This window comes from Pseudophryne corroboree, chromosome 7, assembly GCF_028390025.1.
Source record: "Pseudophryne corroboree isolate aPseCor3 chromosome 7, aPseCor3.hap2, whole genome shotgun sequence".
Lineage (NCBI taxonomy): Eukaryota > Metazoa > Chordata > Amphibia > Anura > Myobatrachidae > Pseudophryne > Pseudophryne corroboree.
The window spans coordinates 147,893,707-147,917,034 of NC_086450.1; the positions used below are offsets into that span (position 1 = coordinate 147,893,707).

At 44.7% G+C, this 23,328-nt stretch overlaps 1 protein-coding gene across 5 annotated transcripts in view; it reads left to right on the plus strand.

Moving 5' to 3' along the window:
* The window catches only part of THSD7B (thrombospondin type 1 domain containing 7B), a 1,210,507-nt gene that overhangs the window by 869,475 nt on the left and 317,704 nt on the right, over window positions 1-23,328 (plus strand). For all 5 annotated transcript variants that reach the window (XM_063933719.1, XM_063933721.1, XM_063933718.1 and 2 more), the window contains one exon: window positions 22,354-22,548. In XM_063933719.1, the coding sequence (XP_063789789.1) occupies window positions 22,354-22,548 (195 nt within the window). The remainder of the gene's footprint in view (window positions 1-22,353; window positions 22,549-23,328) is intronic.

Consider the following 23,328-nt stretch of genomic DNA (forward strand, 5'->3'; position numbering starts at 1 on the left):
TTGCGCTCGCCCCACTGACGGGATTGTGCCGGTCGGGATTCCGGTGTCGGTATTCGTACTGATCCCGTCTATGGTTCTGAGTGCTCAATCATAGTACCAGATAGAGAATCTGGTACTGTACGTGGCTTACCGTGATCACTAACTTATACTGTATTATATAACCTGCACTTTGTTTGGGCCAGATTATAGCTTGTTACATGCTAATTATGCATCCTTCATGGGCTGGTGATACTTGCTCTAAAATTAAACATTTGGAAACCCTCCTCTAGAAATCCTGCATTTGCCCCTGAAAGGCATTTTCTTCTTCATAAGGCTCCAGAATACAATTGCCTACTGTAGGCCAAAAAGATATCACTATACAGTATATAGGGGTATTATAGTATCAGTATTATTTTAGACCTGTCATTGAACAAGTAACTAGCTGTTGTTGGGCATTGCAGGGGTCTTTTTTGCCTCTATACCGCCACTTTCCTATCTTTCTTCCCCTCTTTTCCCCTAACCTCTCCTATCTCTCTGACACCCATCTTCCTCTTGCTGTCCACATCTTCTGTCTCCCATTTTTGCTCTCTTCCCCCTCTTTTGTCTTCCCTCACCTTTTACTCATGACCCATCATTTTTTTGTTCTCTTCTATTTTTCCTCAATATTTGCCCTGTTTTTTCTCTCTGTCCACTTCTTTAATAACAACATGCTTGTGAATTGCACAGAAAGAGGGCAGGCCAATAAGGTAGGGCCTGTATGTGGGTTGCGGGGTTCATCTTTTTGTAGGTTTGGACTCAGAAGGGACTGAGGGCAGCCTATTGTGGTGGGTGGTCCAGTGTGTGAGTTGTGGGGGAAGAGAGCACATTGTTAGGGGAGGGGAGCTGGTAAGTTCTGTGTGTGGGTTGGGGGACAGAGGGTTAGCTGTTGTTGGATTGTGGGCACCTGTGTGTGGGATTGGGGGGAGGGAGCGGGGTCTCAGCACAGGCTTTTGTGGCGATGGTGCAGGGATTCTGTGTGAGTATAATGTTGTGCTGTGATACAACATATAAGCTCTACTACCGTTTGGCCATACTAATTTTCATTTGAACATGCAAAATCTAATTAAACATGAGAATTTTAACATGCAAGTCTAATTAAATGCCTAAGAATATACATAAAAATGTAAGCTAAAATAAATAATAAATATACTGTATATAATATAAATTGACACTACAAAACCATATTTAAAAAAAAATGATATACTTTGATATCATATCATATCACTCCTTAAAATGTAATTGTAAAATTCTTACATTTGTTCCCAATAGCTTTGCCTGGAATGTTTTATTTTTGTATTATTATTATATTGGGGGAAATAATGTTCTTAATAGAACACCTATTGTTAATAAAATCAGGTTTATTTTAAGTAGACTAACAACAGAATGGGGGTAATTCCTGGTTGATCGCAGCAGGAATTCTGTTAGCAATTGGGCAAAACCATGTGCACTGCAGGGGAGGCAGATATCACATGTGCAGAGAGAGCTAGATTTGGGTGGGGTGTGTTCAATCTGCAATCTAATTTGCAGTGTAAAAATAAAGCAGCCAGTATTTACCCTGCACAGAAATAAATTAACCCACCCAAATCTAACTCTCTCTGCAAATGTTATATCTGCCACACCTGCAGTGCACATGGTTTTGCCCAACTGCTAAAAAATTTCCTGCTGCGATCAACTTGGAATTACCCCAATATCTTTTCAAACATTCTCAAAAAGTGAATGTTATTCTCCATCAGTGTATTATGTTAATTTAGAAAACAGTCATGTTCTATAGTATCTACCGATTGCTTCACAGTATTTCACAATTCTGGTTCCTAACCCTTTTCTTTAAATCATTAATCAAAGTCAACCTGTTTATTATTATCCTTTTTTTAATTCTTTGCATCTGAATTTATTTTTCTTTTTTTACATTATTCACCAGTATGTACTGTATGCAATAGCAGATACCTCTTAGAAGTAAGTGCTGTAAGCAGAGTAGTTCTTATAACCTTTAAAAAAAATATATATACTGCATGTGTTTTTAGGGTCTTTTATACAAAAAGAAAAAAAAAGAGAACAACAACCTGAAGACCTCTGTACTGTAGAGGTTTTCGAAAAGAATCAATAAATTGGTTGAAAGCCAAGGACTTAGGAGTCTATATACTAAACACTGGAGAGAAACAAAGTACCAGCCAATCAGCTCGTTACAGGCTGTGTTTGAAAAATGACAGGAGCTGGATGGCTGGTACTTTATCTCTCCCCACTTCATCACACTCCAAGTCTTGTTAAATAGACCCCTTAATCCATTATGTCAGTGGTTCTCAACTTCAGTCCTCAAGTACCCCCAAAGTCCATAGTTCCTGGATTTCTTTAATCATACACATGTGAGTTAGATTTGGGGAGAGATGTGTGCTGAGCGAACCACTCAGCACACATCTCTCCCCCCGCTCAGCACAGCGTGATGTGTGCTGAACGTGCGGGGGGGGGGAGACAGGGGGCCGCTCATTTCACCCAGCGGTAGCACCAGCAATAGCGATGCGCGGGGCTGCGCATCGCTATCACTATGGGGGGTACACACGGACAGATCATGCTTAAATTCTAAGCAATCTAGTCAGACTGCTTAGATTTTAAGCAGCGATCGCTCCGTGAGTACCCCCCTTTAATCCATTTTGCTGGGTCAGTCATTATCCTATTTGTTTCCACAGATAGAAATCCTGAAAATATAACCTATTAGGGGAACTTAAGGACTGGAGTTGAGAATCACTGCACTAAGTAATTTTTATTTTTTATACATTTTTATTAATGTTAGGCAGTTGATAGGATGCTGAAATCCCAGGTTTGTCAGTGCATATGGAAAAAGTGTAACTCATTGATGTAAAAATATCTTCTTTCACACCCTAAAGCAAAATGGTTTTAAACCTCACAATCTAAATTGGGGTCATGGTCTATGATTAATATAAAAATGTGTATTACCCAACACATGTAAATATTGATTATTATAGGCATCTAGAGTTGGGATCATGATCTTTGATAAAATGTGAGAATTACTTTGAACTTGCTGGTGGGGAACAACCTGTTATATATTCCAATAATCATGATTATCCATCCATAAGGGCAATTCTTTGTAGTAATAAAAACCTCTTGATCTATTGCAATCTACTTCCTTCATACAGTGCCACTGTTGTAATACCAATGACTCTTTACCTATGTGGATGTGAATCCTGGGTGACTGTTTAGCGTTTATCCTCTTGGGTTTTCATAGTGTGGTGACTTGAGTTTTAGTAATCTAATATCAATTATCATTACAGGATTTTTCTTTAAAATATTCCATAAAGCAAGTGTATTAAGGTTAGTAATAGAAATTATACTGTTTATACAATGAGAAGTAAAAAAAAAGGAAAGCAAAACGTTCAATACGTATACAGTTTTTGACATCAGTGAATTATTTTTGCAGACTAAAAGGAGATTTGCTTCATATCTCTGCTTTACAAACTCTATATTTTTGAAATGGCTGTTGCAACACTAATCCCAGCAAGGGAGTCTGTTAGTTTCCCATTTTCATGAAGGCTATTAATCTATGTGACTGCTTGTGCGGGGAATTGTGTAGCAAGACTTTAGATTACTAAAACGCAGAGACCAGTTGCTGCATGAACAAGACAAGATGACCTCACAGAACTTCTCAAAGTTATAAATGGGCTTCTCTGAGCTGATTTGTAGTATTTTGATAACCAATCCCACTGGAAGCTGTTTTTATAAAACCTAAACAGATATCTTGTAAAAAATCCAAAAGCATTTATAAATAAAACATTCTTCTTCTTCTTCACTTATATTAGTATAAATAATATTTCTATCCTGAGATGATCTGTGAACTAAAATTTACCAATTATTATTGTGATCTGTTATTTAAAATGCACCACAAAGCATGTAATGCTACATACTGCACACATGGTAAGGATAGATAACATTTTGTATTAATAGAGTATCAGAGCATAAACTCAATGTACAGCAGTAGACCATAGAATACGTACCAAACATTAATATCACACTAGGTAGGACAGATAACAGGGATGATGGTAGGGCAACTCACTGAAGTAATGGGAGGGAATAAATTCAGTTCTACTACATCCTACAACCAATGCCAGAGTCACTGAAGGGAAAAAGGAAACAAGGGAGTGGCGCAATGATGGAGAGGCATTTGATATGCTGGCTGTCAGGATCCCGGCGCTCACCATACCGATGCTGGAATCCCGACAGCCAGCATACCGACAACTATTCTCTCTCTTGGGGTGTCCACGGCACCCCTGGAGGGAGAATAAATAGCGTGGCGAGCATAGAGCGCCACCGTGCCCGCAGCGAGCCCCCAAGAGACTCTTTTGCGCTCACCCTGCTGCCTGCATGCCGGCGGTCGGTATCCTGGCGCCAGTATGCTGGGCGCCGGGATCTGAAGTGCGGCATAACATACTACACCCCAATGATGATATGGGTTATGCTAGGAAAGAACAAAAAGGATAAAGGGATCTGTCTGTAATAGCTTACATAGGAAAGGGATAAACAAGTAGAGGGTGAAGTATGAAAGATACATGCTATAGGGTTGGATGAGAACATATTGATTTATGTGGAGAGCTGCTACACATGCATTAAGATATGCTTACAGGGCATAGTTAAAGCTGGTGAGACTGGTAGAGAGATTGTCTCGGTGAGGGAGTGAATTCCAAAGGATGCTGAACCTCAAGCAGAATCTTGGAGGCAAGTGTGAGATGAAGTGACCAGGGTTGAGGTTAGGCATTGGTAAGAGGAGTTGCAGACAGGGCTGGAGGTAGTGTGGAGAGAAATGAGATTAGGCATATATGGAGAGGAAAAATGGTTTAAGGATTTGAAAAGTGAGGGGGAGGAGTTTGAATTGGATTCTCAGGAGCATAGTGCATGTTCAGAGTTGGACTGGCCCACAGGGGTACTCTCTAGGAAATCCTCAGTGGGTCACACTGCCTCAGGGCCCACCTACTCCTCTAATGTCAGGTTCTAGATTGCTATATGTTGTTAATTTAGTGAGGGTCAATTATCTGGTAGAACAGGAACATGGACGAAAATGGGTTTCTATAGAAACTAACTACACCAAGATATGTCTTTCTTAGCAATCAAAATTAGCGGTTGGGTTAACATATGTAGGGGCCCATTTATCAACAAGTGATAAAATGCATTGTGCGTGATAAAACTATGGTAAATGGTGCCCAGCCAATCAGCTCCCAACTGTCATTTTTCAGACACAACAGTTAGGAGCTGATTATTTGGAGCATCATTTATCATATGCAACATGTTTTATCAGTCACAACTAGTTTTATCACTCGTTGATAAATGAGCCCCTTAATGTTTTCTTGCATGAAAATAAAATTTATAATATAGCATATTGCAAACTAAGAATGTAGTTGCAAGAAACATAAATAGTAAACAACAGATAAGTCATCCTAGTGGTAGGTAATAACTTAGATACAGTAATTGCATTTTTTTATTACAATAGCATGTATTTTGGGCTTTAGTAGATTTAGTGCAGTTCTCTAAATTTTAGGCACTGGCTGGTGGGTACGGTCATCCACTATCACATGTAGAATGCATTAATGTGGTATAAAAGCACCCGTGGCCAAAAGTTTTGAGAATTAAACAAACGGTTTTCACAAAGTTTGCTATTTCAGTGTTTCTAGACCTTTTTGTCAGACGTTACTATCAGGGGCGTCAGAATGGGAGGGGCAAGGGGGCAGCTCGCTCCCCCCAAACATGAGAGAGGCGCCGATACTGGGGCAGAGGAACAGCGGTCAGCTAGGTGAAATACAGCTGACGCACCTGTGTACTAGCAGACTACACTACAGCCCTGCCTCTTCCTGCTCCTCCTCCGCTACATGCGGCGCATCACACACGGGCCGTGCTGCTCCCTGCTGTCAGGCTGTGAGCTGTGCTCTGTGTGCTGCTGTGACACGGAGCCGCGGCCGGAGAACAGTGACTGATCTGCGGGTCCTCGTCTTTCTGTAACGGGGTATCGGGGTGATGCCGGCGCTGTGTTACAGAAGGAGGAGGACCCGCAGCTCAGTCACCCACAGCTCAGTCACTGCCGCGGCCCGCGCAGCAGCAGACCACAGTGAAGCTGGAAGTGGTTCACTTGGATCCGATGGCCCAGCAGCACAGGATGCTCCCCCTCCCGGCCTAACTGACTTGAGAAACCCGGGCCACACATTTATGTTCCGCCAGGATGGAGGCAGCTCACACAGGTGCGTCAGCGTTATTTCACCTAGCTGTCCGCCCAGAGCCGGATTAAGGGTTTGGGGGGCCCGGGGCATTTAAGACAGGGGGCCCCAAAGTCTTCCCCACAAACTGAACTAATAATAGCATATTTAGACACACACACATGTATGTATGTGTATATATATATATATATATATACACACACACACACACACACACACATGTAGCGCAATCTGGTAATTACGGGGGGGAACACTTCTTTCTTACTGTCCTATCTTGAGCTGCCTGGCTGCAGTGACTGCGGCATGCTCCTTCACCCTCCACTGACATACTGTATCAGTCGATTTGCCTGGCCCGCTATTTCCTCTTCTCTCCTGCCCCCGCCCGGGCCGCCGGATCCTCCTTGCAAGCCGCGCGGCACGGGCAGTCATTTACACTGAGAGCCGGGCCGGCGCAGGCTTTCAATGTGGGTGCTCGCCAGCAGCGCATCATAGCAGTACAGCGCTGTCAGTATGACGGCTCAGCTGCTAATGCCTGCTGTTGCCGCGCTGCGAATCGATGTTTAAAATCCGATCTGTGGTGGACGGCAGAGGGCCCTCTTAGATCGGGGGGCCCGGGGTACTTACCCCCTGTGCCCCCCCCCCCCTTAATCCGGCTCTGTGTCTGCCGCTCCTCTGCCCCAGTATCGTGTGGGTGTCAGATAAAGTGGAACTGATTTGCCCACCGGATCCTGGGCAGCACAGCACTGGCAACTTAGCACAACGTATTATTTAGTGGTAATGTGCACCTACAGTTCCATCACATGTGGTTCCGTGGAGAAAGATACTGGCAGTCGCAGTTGCAGAAATTTGCACTGCCTGAGGAGGAATTGTGTGGGGGGGAGGGTGCTCAGGACGCTACCCACTCATTAAAACATGCAAGAATAGCAAATGAAGAGGCGGCACATGCCAAGGAGGGGGGGGGGGGGGTATTACACTTCCTATATGGCTGGCTCAGGCCCCTGCTGGGCTCCCCAGACAAGCTCAATCCCAAATAATTAGTAACAACCCTAACCCACCCTCTTGGCGCCCCTGAGGATGCTTCTTTGTAAGGACGGAGTAGGCCTTATTATATGAAAAATGAGATGAAGGTGTACATTTAGGGGTGTTCCTAGTTTTGTGGATGGGCACACAAAGATTTTCAGATAACAAAATTGATGCTTTGTAAGTGAACTTTGCCCACTGTAAATAAGACCTACAGGAAATGTGCCGGTTGATGCTCATGGTTAATCCATGTTTAGTCCATAAATGAAGATAACTGATTTCATGAAAGTGGTGGTGAAATGGGCTTAATGCACAGTGCCCTCTGCAGACGGGATGTAGTTCATATCCCGGCGGTCGGAATCCCTACGGTCAGAATGCCGACGCCGGGATCCTGACTGCTGACAATGCCAACAGCCAGAATGCCAGCTAACAGGGGCTATTCCCACTCGTGGGTGTCTATGACATCCATAGAGTGGGAATAGAACTGTGGCAAGCGCAGCAAACCACAGAGCCCGCAGCGTGGCGAGTGCAGTGAGCCCGCAATGGGCTTTGTTGCGCTCGCTCCCCTGCCAGCATTCTGGCAGCCGGGATCCCGGCGTCAGCATTCTCACTGCCGGGATCCCATACCCAACACCTGTAGACCCTGGCACACCTAGACACCCTCCTAGCTTGCAGTGGGAGGACCATACCAGCACACCAGGCTCATCTTAATGCATAGAGTAATGCGCAGGCTTTATACCCAGGGCTCTGGTTAGGGCAGATCAGGAAAACTAGCTGTAACGTTATAGATAAGTTTAGGTCAGGATGACAAAACATCACCCCAATCCCCCCTGCAGCTTATCTCTAACCTTCCCCGGTGGTGCCTAAACCTAACCCCCCCTCTCTGCAGCCCAACCCTCCCCACCCCCCAGCCTATCCCTTCCCGGGGGTGTCTAACTCTTATCCTCCCATTCTATCCTCCCATTCTAATCCCCCCATTCCCGCAGCCTAAACCTCCCCTCCCCCTCCCCGCAGCCTAACAGTCATAACTCTAACCCCCCCTTCCTGCAGCCTAAACCTAACCCTCCCTGGCCGCAGCCTATCACTAGCCCTCGCAGCCTAAACCTAACCTCCAACCCCCCACCCCCACCTTCCATGGCTTACCTCTCCGGTGGCCCTGCACACAGACATCCAGGATCCCAGTGGTCGGTATTCCGGAGCCGGGATTGTAAGCCTATTTGGGATGCCAACACCAGCATTCCAAGCAGTATTGGGATTCTGGTGCAGGTATTTCGACCACCAATATCCTCACTGGATCCCGTGCTTACCATGTTACTGGTAATGCTAATAATCATAATGATGCACTGACACATATGCCTATCATGTCACCCACTCACTGTCACAGTGTGCTGGGAAGCTAGGGGCGCCAAACTCAGATTATATCTTGCCCCCCCCCAACCTAAAAACGTTCTGACGCCCCTGTTTACTATGGTACACTGAAGTAAAATTACAAGCATTTCATAAATGTCAAAGGTTTTTATTGACAATGACATTAAGTTTATGCAAAGATTTAACATTTGCAGTGTTGACCCTTCTGCAAATCACCCTGGCATGCTGTCAATCAACTTCTGGGCCACATACTGACTGATGGCCGCCCATTCTTGCCTAATCAATACTTTGAGTTTGTCAGAATTTGTGGGTTTTTGTTTGTCCGCCCGCCTCTTGAGAATTGACCTCAAATTCTCAATGGGATTAAGGTCTGGGAAGTTCATCAACATGTGCTTTATTATTTACATATGTTACATTATACTGCATTCCCAGGACTATGGTGTATTCACTACAGTGCATATCCTGGTAGATTCAGGGCCGGCTCCCATCCTTCTGGCAACCCGAACAAGATTTTTTGAATCACCCCCTATCTCACCCCCACAATGCACGCACTCCTTGGAAAGTGGGCTTGGCCTCGCAACTATATATTATGTTTTCAAATTATAAATATATATACTATATTATCACAATAGTGCTCCTTACACATAATGCCCCCAGTGTAGTGCCAGATACACGTAAAGCCTCCACTATTGTGCCAGTTACTTGTGATGCCCCCAGTATAGTGCCAGTTACACATAATGTCCCCACTAGTGCCAGATACACAGAATGCCCCCAGTATAGTGCCAGATATACGTACATCCCCAAGTATAGTGATAAATACACATTATACCCCCAGCAGTACCAGATACCCGTAATGCCCACAGTAGTGCCACATACACATAATACCCCCAGCAGTGCCAGATAACATAATGACCCAGTAGTGCAAGATACACATAATGCCCCCAGTAAAGTACCAGATAAATGTAATGGCCCAAGTATAGAGCCAGATAGATACACATAATACCCGCAGCAGTGCCAGATACATGTAATGCCCCCAGTAGTGCCAGATACATGTAATAACAGGGCCGTAACTACTTGTGTGCTAGTGGTGCCTGGCAAACAGCACATGTACAGTGTGAGTGCAGACCCAATGGCAACATCCGCAGGGCTGATCCACGCCGCACCATGCCAAAGTATTATTGCAATGCCCGGCTACCTGTTAGAGCATGCGATAGATCATTAGCCGGGCACTGCAGCATTTAATGTGAACGGTTTGTGGCTGCTGGGAGCATCCCTTCCTGTCTCCCTGTATGTGGCTGCAAAGAGCATCCTGTCTCTCTGTAAATGATGAACACACAAACACACAGATACACACCTGATGTAATGTGGGCTCTACCTGGCATAAAATGTAGCAGGGGCTTTAACGGGCATAGTGCAGGCTATACCTTGCATAATGTGTATAAGGGACTCTTCCTGGCATTATGTGTATCAGGGGATCTACCTGGCATAATGTGTATCAGGGACTCTATCTGGCATAATGTGGGCTCTACCTGAAATAATGTGTATTAGGGACTCTACAAAGAATTCAAAATAGATTTTGCTGTTACCAGGTTGTATAACTCGTTTCTTGGATCCAATATCCACTTCCTCAGGCAGTGGTACTGAATGGATGGAAGGGCATGTGATGGACTATAGTTGAGGGGGAGAAGGAGGAGGAACATGGAGAGAGGAGCACTGACTTCTATTTTGGTAGAAAAATGGGTGGCCAAATCAAGGGCAAAGAGAGAGGAATGTTACATAAAAGCAGATGGTAGGAGCTGAAGGTAGCATTGTTGAGCTTGATACAGTTTCAGTGGAGTGGAAGGAACAGAAGCCACACAGAAGAGCATCAAGAAGTTTGTGGAAAAGAGGATGAGGACAAATGAACCTTTGATTTAGCCGTGAGAAGATCAATGTCGACCTTCTAAAAGAACAAAGGTCAACAAAAACCTTCTCATGGCCAATGTCTCTCAAGGTCACTTCTTACTCTTCATGCTCCTTGTTTTGTCTACCATGCCTTAATCAGTCATCTTCAACGTGAAGCTCCATGGTCCACCTCTGCTGCACCTAATAGGCAGGAGCGGTTCGAGGCAAGGGCAAGCAGGGAGGGCGCCCGGGACAATGCGGCCCGCGGGCACAGTCACCCCACAGACGCCCACCCGCACCCCACTCCCCAGTTGCAGCAGGCGCCGTGGGCTGTGTGGACATCCACTGCAGTCGGTGCCACTGTCAGACACTAGAGGTCATAATTGACCTCTAGTGTCTGTGCGGCGCTGCTATGGGAGAGATATCATGACGTCTCTCCCATAGAGAGGAGCGGGCAGCCAGAGACGGAGGGCAGCGCAGCAGCGGTCGGGAAGCAGGAGCGGGGCTGGTAAGTATTGTGTGGTTTGGTTTTTTGTGTATGTAAGCGGCGCTGGAGGGGCAAATCTACTGGGGGTACAGCTACAGGGGGTACAGCTACAGGGGGCACAGCTACTGGGGGAAATCTATTAGGCCACAGCTACTGGAGCCACAGCTACAGGGGTCACAACTACTGGGGGAATAAAAGAAATATAAAAGAAATATATAATATAAAAAAAGAAATATATAATTCTACCACCAACTTAAACAACATTGATTTATTTTCACACTTTTCTTGAGTTAAAAATAAAGTTTGAACTTGTGTACTATAGTTCATATTTTTTTCCCAAGTTCTGTACAATAAGCAGCTGTTTCTTGATGGTGCAATGTAACTGATATTTTTAGAAATGAACATTTTTTTTAATAACTTTTCCAACTTTTTTTCTTCCTTTTTGAAGAACATTCAAAGTAGATATTCTCCTTTAATCATTAAATTTTTACTAACAAGTAAATATCTGTAAAATGACTTTAAATATTCTAATGTGCTTTCTCCGTTGTAATCTCCTTATTAATTTTGCTCATGAATAGCGAATCATTATAGTAACAGACATCCTTTCTATTAATGCGAAAATGTATCCATCAATTATTGTTATTATACAGATTTCAGAATAATAACACAAAAACTAATTTACAAAACAGGAAAAGTTACTTTTTTAATTTACACATTTGAATGTATTTGTCTGTGAGGAGCATATTATGGTGCACGCCCACTTGTCGGTAATTGCACCTGTCCACAAATTGAATCTGCTCCTAGTTGTGCCAATTTGCAGATCCCCTGGAAAAAGTGCATCGTGAACAGGAATTAAATTAACATCAACCTATCACCACTGACCACAATTCATTTAAACTTTTACATTTTTCTCCTAAAATATTGCTTAGTTTATCTTCAGTTATATATAAAATTAATCATGAGAGTGCAGAGACATCAGAATTGTATGTATGTCTGCTGGTATGTTTAAGAGTTTTTCTAAGTGTTTAAAGTTTTATTTGAAATGGAAAGAACAAAATATGTTTATTGAAATTATAGCATGAGACCTGATCCTCATTCCTTCAGATGAAGATAAACATCAAGTCCATTGGTGAGAAAAACTCAGTTTGTCCTTGCACACGGTAGGAAATGCATTTGAATAGTTTTGTTTTTGCATCAAGGTGCAAAGGTAATCTGAGAGCTCCTAATAAACAGGTGACAATGGGGGTGATTCAGAGATGAATGCAGATCGCTGCATAAGCAGCCGTATCTGCGTTTATTTCTGCACATTCTGAGGGCCACCCAGCACACAGCAAAGCCACCCAGCATGTGTAAGGCCACCTTATGCGGATGCATCGGAACTAAGGTTGGCCCATGGCAGGCCAAACGGTCGGCGGCCATCTTTTTTATCGGAGCAGCTGTGTGTGACATCACGCAGCTGCCCCGAAAATGGTCTAAACCCACCCCCTTTTGCCCCACTCCGCCCTCCCCCCAACGTCACGTCGCCACCCCGAAATTGCCCGCCGCTGTCAATCACATTGCGGTCCCATCCATCGGGGATGCGACCACAATGTGTATGCCCGCGCAGCCGCAAAGCCAATTTCAGCAAACTGCACTGCGGGCCGCAATAGCTGCTGGGTCTGAATGACCCCCTATGACTATTGCCAATCCACCAACCCCTCCAATCACAATGGGAGTTATTTAGATCCTAAAGCATCTGGGTTGGGTAGCGCAAAGTACAGATTATCAATACTTTGCGCATGCGCAGGATATGTTCTGCAAATGTCTGAATGGGTCCTGCGACGTAGGACGCAGTTTGGGGGTGGGGGCGGCAATGGCCTCCATATCTCAAAATAGAGGTGTGTTGCAGTCATTTAGGAAGAGGGAAGATGCCAGGGATCTCTGTGGATACACAGATTTTTTGTGACTTCGGCGACGCACGGCCTATGCGTCACCATGGGTGTCGCAAGCCACCCGTTGGTGAGTGAGTGATCCGATGATGCGTCCTAGGATGCAGGCCAGATCACTACTGCAGCAGGAGGTGTCTGCTTGTATTAGATGCCTCCTGCTGCATTGCCATACAAAGCTATAATAGACTAATCCTGCTGCACTGCCATGCAGAGCTATAATAAACTCCTCCTGCTGCATTACTATACAGAGCTATTGCAGCAGTGTTAGCATCTCCAACCACATCTGAATCAGGCCCAATGTGCATCATTTTGCATTCCAATGGACAATGCCTGAAATTACATGTATCACAAAACTGCATTTGCATTTTACATTTGCACATTTGTAGATGACCATAACCATTCAGTAACTCATAAAAGATGTTTTTCAAAGAAAAGGCCTTGTGTAAATATGTGCTACATATTTATTGTTTTTAATTGTCACATTTGAAGATTACAGCGGTATAATGATGTTAATTACTGATGTGCAAATATTTGGAATGTGTATACTGAATGAATGCAATACTGTACATATTAAAGACTAGGTGCTTCATCGCGCCCTACGGGCGCTCTTCACACCGTCGCAAGGGGTTCAATATTTGTATTATATGGAGTATTACCTGCATTCCTTTGTTAGTGGTTAAATATTGCACAATGTAAGGGCGTGCGATCGTGAAGGAGGCGCAGCCCCTTGCGACGGTGTGAACAGCACCTGCAGGGCACGATGTACAGAATGTAGCGGGTGCGGGGGGGACTGCGGATGGGGGAGGGTGTCTGTAGATGCTGCGGGTGGAGGGGTGGGCCAGGACAGGGGCGACGGGGCCAGGACAGAAATGACAGGGACAGGATAGGGGTGACAGGGCCAGGGTAGGGGCGGCAGGACCAGGACAGAGGTGACAGGGCCAGGATAGGGTTGACAGGGCAAGCACAGGGGTGACAGGGCCAGGATAGGGGTAACAGGGCCAGGATAGGGGTGACAGGGCCAGGATAAGGGTGACAGGGCAAGGCCAGGGGTGACAGGGCCAGGATAGGGGTAACAGGGCCAGGATAAGGGTAACAGGGCCAGGATAAGGGTGACAGGGCCAGGATAAGGGTGACAGGGCAAGGCCAGGGGTGACAGGGACATGACAGAACACAGGGCACGGGAGAGATTGGTGTTAGGGACAGAACAGTGGTGACAGACAGATGTGTCTTACCGGAGTCACTGCTGATGGCTGCTGCTGTTCCACGCCAACCTGTTGGGATCTACTGCTGGTGGAGACTTGGCATGGCTGACTCTCTCAGGCTGGAGTCCTGCTTCCTCTGCCCGTCCGCATCCCTCCGCCCACTCCTCAGTCACACAGCGCGGACCTTGCGCGGCTGCCGGGCACTGTGGTAAGGGGAGACTGGGAGTGACTGGTTAGCCCCCAGGAGACGCTGCGGCTGGAGGGAGGAGGGGGTCGGAGCCTGCAAGCAGCGCGGACTTCTGCAGCGCTACCCGCCGGCTAAAGTGTGTTAAGGAGCCGGGTGCACCTCACTGCGGGTGGCAGCGCAGCAGCTAGCGGTGGGGTTGCCGGGGCTGAAGATAACAGAGGCAGTACGGAACCCACACAGCGGCAGGTGCCCCACAAAACTGCAGCTAAGAAGCGTGGGGTGTGCCAGAAAGTGACGTTCCTCCATGCCAGAGAGCCCCTGCTGAGTATGCTGATGTGGGGGGTCAAGCACACAGTGAGCCGGTGCCCGTCTGTCTGTACGGCATACCCCCTCACGCACCCCCATACCTCCCAACAGTCCCTATTTTCGCGGGACAGTCCCATTTTTAGGGGTCTGTCCCGCTGTCCCACCAGCGGGCCGCAGTGTCCCGCGGTGGTGTGCTTAGCAGAGCAGCGTTGAATAGACTATTTAGTGGAGACAGAGGGAGAGGGGGCATCAGGGGGTACGGATTAAGGGGTGGGTCCGGCAGCAGAGACAGATTAAGGGGGGGGGGGCCCAGGGGGTACGTACTGCGGGCCCCACAGTTTTAGGGGGCCCCCCGGCTGGAGTAGCTCTGTCCCAGCTCTGAAGCTCCCCCGTCCTGCCAGCAACAGCATTGTGCTACAGTCAGCACACGCTGCTGCGTGTTGGCCGGTCTGTGGTGTTGCAGGGAGGCAGCAGCCTCCCTGCTTTCTTCTGCCTGTGTGGGTGTGTAGGAGGGAGCGACCACCCCCTCTGGATTTACCCCTAGCTGAGGGGCCAAAATCCCATAAAAAATAAAAAATCCCGGAATTTGCATAAGGGGGCGTGGCCACGTGGGCGCGATTAGGCCACGCCCCAAACCCACAGCAGGCACAGCAATGAGATAGGCCCCCCTGTCTCAAGTGCCCTGGGCCCCCCGGACTCATAATCCACCCCTGGGGGCATGCCAGCAGCTCACAGACGAAAACGGGGGCGTGGCTCGCGATCGTGGGTGCTCCTGCGAAGCCACGCCCCTTTTTGTTGGTCACGCCCCCTTTTCACCATGCGTGTGTCCCTCCTTCTGCCTGAAGAAAGCTGGGAGGTATGCACCCCTGCCTGTGACATGCCCATACCATCTGCTTCTGCTCCTAGTCTCCTATAGATTTGTCCAGATCTGTGACTCATTTGACTAACTCCGCCCAGTGTTGTGACTCCACCCAGCATTAGCAAATGAAGCACAAAGTCACAGATCTGGGCTATTATATAGGAGATAAATATCAGAATAGCTCCTAATTGTTAGAATGAGGAATACTCTGTAGTGATCACATGACTACAACTATGTGTTCAGCTAGGAGTGTGATTGATTGGTGGATATGCCTATGATATACAGGCAGCTTCTCTTCTACTTTGAGATGTCTATTTTTGATCTTCATGGATTCGGTTAAATCGGGTATGGTTCCCAAAGACTGGCGTATAGCGGAGGTAGTGCCGATATTCAAAAAGGGGAGCAAAGCTGAACCAGGTAATTATAGACGAGTTAGTCTTACATCTATAGTGGGGAAAGTATTGGAAGGTATTCTAAGGGACAGTATTCAAAAGTTCCTTGAAGCAAATAAGGTCATTAAAAAGAACCAACATGGATTTGTGAAGGACAGATTATGTCAGACCAACTTACTTGGCTTTTATGAAACAGTAAGTGCAAACCTTGATCATTGTAAGGAGGTGGATGTAATCTTTTTAGACTTTGCCAAAGCTTTTGACACTGTACCACACATGCGTCTTATCTATAAGCTACAAGAAATAGGGCTAGGGAGCACAATATGCACTTGGGTCAGTAATTGGTTAGATAATAGGGAGAAGCGCGTTGTGGTCAATGGATCATTTTCAAATTGGACTAAATTACTAAGTGGTGTGCCACAAGGGTCTGTACTCGGACCACTTTTGTTCAACATTTTCATCAACGACCTAATAGTAGTCTAGAGAGCATGGTGTCAATTTTCGCAGATGATACCAAATTGTGTAAGGTTATAAATACAGAGGGGGATGCTGAGTCTCTTCAGAACGACTTAACTAAACTGGAAGCATGGGCGGCAAAATGGAGAATGAGGTTCAACACAGACGAGTGTAAGGTAATGCACTGTGGGGGCAAGACCAAAAATAACACCTACATACTAAATGGGGTAATATTAGGGGATTCTGTACTGGAAAAAGACCTAGGGGTTCACATAGATAACAAATTAAACAGCAGTACCCAAAGTAGGAGTGCAGCAAAGAAGGCTAATAAGATATTAGCATGCATAAAACGGGGAATTGATGCAAGGGACAAGAGTATTATACTCCCATTATATAAATCACTAGTGAGGCCACATCTTGAATACTGTGTGCAATTTTGGGCACCATATTACAAAAAGGATATCCTGGAGCTAGAAAAGGTTCAGAGGCAGGCGACCAAACTAATCAAGGGCATGGAGTCGCTGGAATACGAGGAAAGGCTTGCAAGGCTATGCATGTTTACATTGGAAAAGAGGAGACTAAGAGGGGACATGATCAACATCTACAAATATATAAGGGGTCAATACACAGAACTTGGGAGCGACCTGTTTTCTATAAGATCAGCACAGAGGACACGTGGTCACTCGCTTAGGTTAGAGGAGAGGAGTTTCCGCACATTGAGGCGAAAAGGTTTTTTCACAGTAAGGACAATACGTGATTGGAATTCCCTGCCTGAGAGAGTAGTAATGGTGGACACATTCAACACCTTTTAGAATGGGTTAGATAAATTCCTATTGGATAAAAATATTCAGGGTTATGGTGCATAGGCACGCATTATAGTTAATATAACTAGTCCTAACATAAAAATAACTAGTCCCATAATAAGACTGCATAGGAGACCACAAATAGGTTGAACTCGATGGACAATTGTCTTTTTTCAACCTTAGTTACTATGTTACTATGTTACTATGTCTCTCGGGTATAGCTGATAATACAGTAGTAGTTGCCTGGAATTCGTTGCCTATTTCATTGGTGTCCTAGCCTTCAAATAGCTGTCTCCCTTTTCACTTGCCGGTTATAGCTACCTGCTCAGTAGGTTTTAGCTGTGTTCCTTATCGGTTCCTTGTTGATTCCTGAAGTTTGACTTTGACTATTGCCGTGACTTTAATTCTGTACTGCCTGCCCTACTATTAAGTCTTCCTGAATAGTCTTCTGTCTCAGTCTTTGAATTTAGATAAGTTCTGTTACCTTAATCTGTTCTATTAATATCTTTTATTCCACTGGGTATGTGGTTGTCACCTCTTAACAGTCATGGGGTTTCCATAATATTGTGATCATTCATTTATGTGTGTGTGAGATACTGATACAAAACCTATTGTTGTCATAGGTTTTTACTTTGATTTCAGTCACTATACTGAACCTTGACATTGGTCCTTTGCTTTAGTAGGGATGTAGTTATATGACTGGCGGCCACAATACCTCCGCCTGCATCCCAAACCTTGAAAATCCCGACAGTCGGTATGCCCACTAAAATTAACTATTCCCACTCATGGGTGTCCACGACACCCATAGAGTGGGAATAGGACCTGTGGCGAGCACATCGAGCCCGCAAGGGGCTTCATTCCGCTCGCCCCCCACCCGGCATTCTTTGGCCGGGATCCCGGCGTCAGGATGCTGAACGTCCGGATTCCGGCCACCGGTAACACAGCCCCAACCCCTATTAGTTCTGATTTCTGTGTTCCATATAGTCTTTGGTAATCACACTAACCCTTAATAAGCACTTGCTACTGACACAGAAGTCCTGATGGCATCCGAGTACTAGTAAGCATATATGGCTTTAAGGGAAAGGCAGATGTTGTAGAAGAAGCCATTGGTTTTGGAACTAAAGGCTTATCATGGTGTTACTAGTAATGAAGTGAGTAATCATGAAATGCGTTGGTGGCTATTTAGCTCTGTGACTATCCAGCTAAGCACAGAAGTGAGGAAAGCCCCTGTGACTAGGCGGCTAGTATAATTGTGGGGTCTCACTTCAAGAACACTCACAATTCAGAATTTGCCCACTTTCTATGCTACAATGTGACGGTAATCCCTCTGCTTGCAGGTGGAGAGTTGCCAATACAGCAGGAACTCTGATAGAGCAAGTGTGAGTTGAGACAACACTAATATCGATAGTTAAGTGGTGAATCAGACAGGTAGTAGTGTTCCCATGTTATGCATTTCAGAAGAATATACGTCCTCTTTTCCCAGACACAGAACCACTATGAATTCCCTTTTGTATGGAATTATGTATAATTTCATCTGTGCCAAGTTCCCAATCCTCAATAATACAATGACTGGACGATTAAAACCAACACTGCTAGAAAAGAAAATGACAACAAATTAGAACAAGGAATAAATCTAGTCCAGTCTTCTCCTGGTGTTCATAAAGTAGTAAGTTCAAACAGCACTCGGTCTGGTAGTGGTTTTGTAAGGTTGACTGTCTCCTGCCCTGGCGTTGTATTTGACATGCAGGCCCTCTTCCCTCATGTGCTTACCCTTTACTTACTTTAATAATCTTCAGCTGCACCAAATCCAGCAGTCTTTTGCCACCTGATACAGGTTGAGTATCCCATATCCAAATATTCCGAAATACGGAATTTTTTGAGTGTGAGTGAGATAGTGAAAACTTTGTTTTCTGATGACTCAATGTACACAAACTTTGCTTAATGCACAAAGTTATTAAAAATATTGTATTAAATGATCTTCAGGCTGTGTGTATAAGGTGTATATGAAACATAAATGATTTGTGTGAATGTACACACACTTTGTTTAATGCACAAAGTTATTAAAAATATTGGCTAAAATTACCTTCAGGCTGTGTGTATAAGGGCCCTCATTCCGAGTTGTTCGCTCGCAAGCGGATTTTAGCAGATTTGCTCTTGCTAAGCCGCCGCCTACTGGGAGTGAATCTTAGCATCTTAAAATTGCGAACGATGTATTCGCAATATTGCGATTACACACCTCGTAGCAGTTTCTGAGTAGCTTCAGACTTACTCGGCATCTGCGATCAGTTCAGTGCTTGTCGTTCCTGGTTTGACGTCACAAACACACCCAGCGTTCGCCCAGACACTCCTCTGTTTCTACAGCCACTCCTGCGTTTTTTCCGGAAACGGTAGCGTTTTTTCCCACACGCCCATAAAACGGCCAGTTTCCGTCCAGTAACACCCATTTCCTGTCAATCACATTACGATCGCCAGAACGATGAAAATGCCGTGAGTAAAATTCCTAAGTACATAGCAAATTTACTTGGCGCAGTCGCAGTGCGGACATTGCGCATGCGCATTAAGCGAAAAATCGCTGCGATGCGAAGATTTTTACCGAGCGAACAACTCGGAATGAGGGCCCAGGTGTATATGTAACATAAATGCATTCTGTGCTTAGACTTAGGTCCCATCACCATGATATCTCATTATGGTATGCAATTATTCCAAAATACGGAAAAATCTGATATCCAAAATACTTCTGGTCCCAAGCATTTTGGATAAGGGATACTCAACCTGTACTTATTCCAGTGTCATCTGCTGATGTAGCTATGTTTATTTACCCTGTACTTGTCCTATATTGTCGTCAACTGTAAGTTGCTGTTTTCCTGTTTGATTATTTGTTTATGTACTCTGTAATTGGGCGCTGCGGAACCCTTGTGGCGCCATATAAATAAAGGATAATAATAATAATAATAATAATAATAATAATGAGCACTTGTAGTCGGAGGACAATAAGACTCTCATCTGACCATAATGCGTTCACTTGTGGCAAAAGTAAATGGAGCAAGTAGCATTGTGAAAGTGTTGTTGTAACACAAATACTGCAGTGCTGACTACAAGTGCAAATGGTAGTGGCTATAGAGCTGCAACAGCTGGTATATCGAGTGCCACCCATTGGAACCAGTGGTTTCCATTACCATACCTTTTACTAGGCTTAATTTTTTTTTATTAAAGAATATATTTTTATGTCATTAAAGCATTCAATTGGTTGGATGGTTAGTGGTGTGGAAATATAAATCACAGCCTAGTTTCTATGGAGGTGCTAGTAAGTCTGATTTCACTTAAGCCCTACAAAAAACATATCATTTATTATACCTACATCTCTAATAATTCAAATTGAAAAATACAAATACAAATCAAAAAAAGAATTTACTCGTACAATCCAATAGAGAGAAGATTACTAGGAGTTTACAGAAACTATGCTCTAAAGACATTCATTTATCAGTCAGACTCCTAGTAGACTCACAGTCACTGTCTTATCTATACAGATGGTGCCTAAAGCCATGGCATAGTGTGCTCCTAAAAAGAAAAGGCATTGTCATTTATTTCAGATGCTACAGTAGTGAACGTCAGCAGTCTCTACCATGCTGTGAGGGATGTCACTTATTAAGAGTCACAGTTTGTGGAAATGACAGATCTCTCTCCATTTAGAGTATTTTTCTGTGCACAGCATGAGGTGGCTGACTTCCTAGCAAGCGTCAGCTCGTAAATCCTCACGTAAATAGCTTCTTTTAAAGTACAGGGCAAAGTCTTTTGATTTTTTAATGTACATTGATCTGATATATTTAGCAAGTTACTATGGAGATGAAAAAATATATATACTGTGTGTATGATTTTTCTGCATGCCAGCTCTATTCCCAATAGATTTCCACTCACGCGAAGGGTTTATATATGGCATTTCAGCCTCAGCTGTATCTTGCAATTAACATAAAGCAACAACGGTGAAGGTAAAATTACTGGCTATTTTTTAAATCAGTTTGTTGTTTGAATACATTATTTTACCACTTATCTTATGATTACTGTGATAACATTTCCTGTGATATTGGGACTGATTCTGATTAGTACGCAATGCCGAAGTTCATGCAACTAAGCGATTATCAGTACACTGCGCATGTGCCGCAATCACACTGCACACGTACCAAGGTATTTTTGCAATACTATTCGCGGTGAGGATTTACAGGCAGAGTGACTGACAGAGACCGTTTGTGGGAGGTGACGGGAAGTGGTGACACAAAATACAGGAATGTCACCACCACTTTCAGGTGTGTTTCTGCTTTCAGCTGCATTCATGTACGTATAGTAACATGGTGCCAGCAGCCAGTCCGCGTGACCATAGACTAACTCGGGGAGTTAATGTTCCTAGTTTCTGCGTCAATGCTGCATAAACGGTATGTTCACAATTGCTGAGGAATTTGCCATGGCTCCGTGGGCATCAACATCCTTTTCTGGGTGGCTGCATCATTTGCATTGATTAGCAAGTCTGTAGGGGAAAAATCGAAGCTGCGTAGGCATGTGTATACAAATTGGTATCAGGCCCATTGTTTGGAGATTGATCCAACAGACAATTTAATGCCTGTTCACAGAATTGTTCAATTGTTAATTTGCCACTATATAGAAGCAATAAGATGGGTTTATGGATGTTGTTTTATACAAAGGTGTGTTTGACACAGCAATCTTCGGTGCACTAATTTGAAAGGAGCCCCATGCTGCTTCTCTGCGCTGTTGGGAACCCTGCTCCTTCCACTGTCTAAATCTCAAGCAATGGTTTCCAACATGCCTCCATTCTCCTCCTAACATAACACCACTGCCACTGTCACATGCAGCCCTGACCTTGATAACACATTTCTCATCTCCTGACCCTGATGCTTACACTAAGACATCTGGCTTACCTCTGCTTCTGCCTCAAATTATAACGCAACTCTTTCATATGCAGCTTGATCATCAGAATCCATAAACAAATCAATACCTCACACATGATTAGCACAATCATCTTCTGATATTGTCTGTGCTGCTGTGACCATTCTAATGATCTAACTGGCTACAGGTATCTATAGCCTGACCCACTTCAAAACCGGAGAACCACAGATGAGCCAGAGATAAGAATAGTAGCTAACCAAAATGCTATGACCCTAGTAAAATGCACATTAACAATAAAGTAGAATCGGAGGATAAGTCTGTTGTTTCTTGTTTTCCAGATATAATCTGTGTAACTGCTGATGACCACCCTACAGAGGTGACTGAATGTCTTCGATGGGCCGGACCAATCCCACCCTTAGCACAGGAGTGTAACATCCCCTGTAAGGAGGACTGTACATTTACCCCTTGGACCCAGTTTACCTCATGCTCCACAGACTGTGTTTCATCCAGGATCAGGAGGAGGCATCTCACTGGTAAATGTTATTTAACCTCCTAGAAATAAAATTACATATAACATTAATAATGAGGCTTAGAGAAACTCATTTGTACATAATATCAGGGGGCAGCATTATATTATGACTGGCTATGACTATGTTTATTTTACCACAGACTGAGCTGATTCTGCTCAGTACATGTTACCTTATCCAGGCATTGATTCTGCTACAGGATTTTGAGAAGTGCCTTCATGGAACCCTATATGGTACATGGTCACCAGTCAGTTTGGCAATTAATAGTGAGTGTATCAGAAAAGAATGCTTAGGGTCTGCGGATGCATAGTGAATAGCAATCCATTATGCGTACCAGAAGTTGCATGAAATCGCTCTGCACATACTCAGAACCATGGGGGTCATTCCGAGTTGATCGCTCGCTGCCAATTTTCGCAGTGCAGCGATTAAGTAAAAAAAGGCAAAAATGCGCATGGTACGCAGCACGCATGCGCTAAGTACTTTCACACAAAACTTTGTAGATTTACACAAGCTCGAGCGAAGTTTTTTTCCTCGCTCAAGTGATCGTAGTGTGATTGACAGGAAGTGGGTGTTTATGGGCGGAAACTGACCGTTTTCAGGGAGTGTGCTAAAAAACGCAGGCGTGCCTGGTAAAAACGCAGGAGTGGCTGGAGAAACTGGGGAGTGGCTGGCCGAACGCAGGGCGTGTTTGTGACGTCAAACCAGGAACTAAACGGACTGAGGTGATCGCAGTCTAGGAGTAGGTCTGGAGCTACTTAGAAACTGCAGCAAATTATTTAGTAGCAG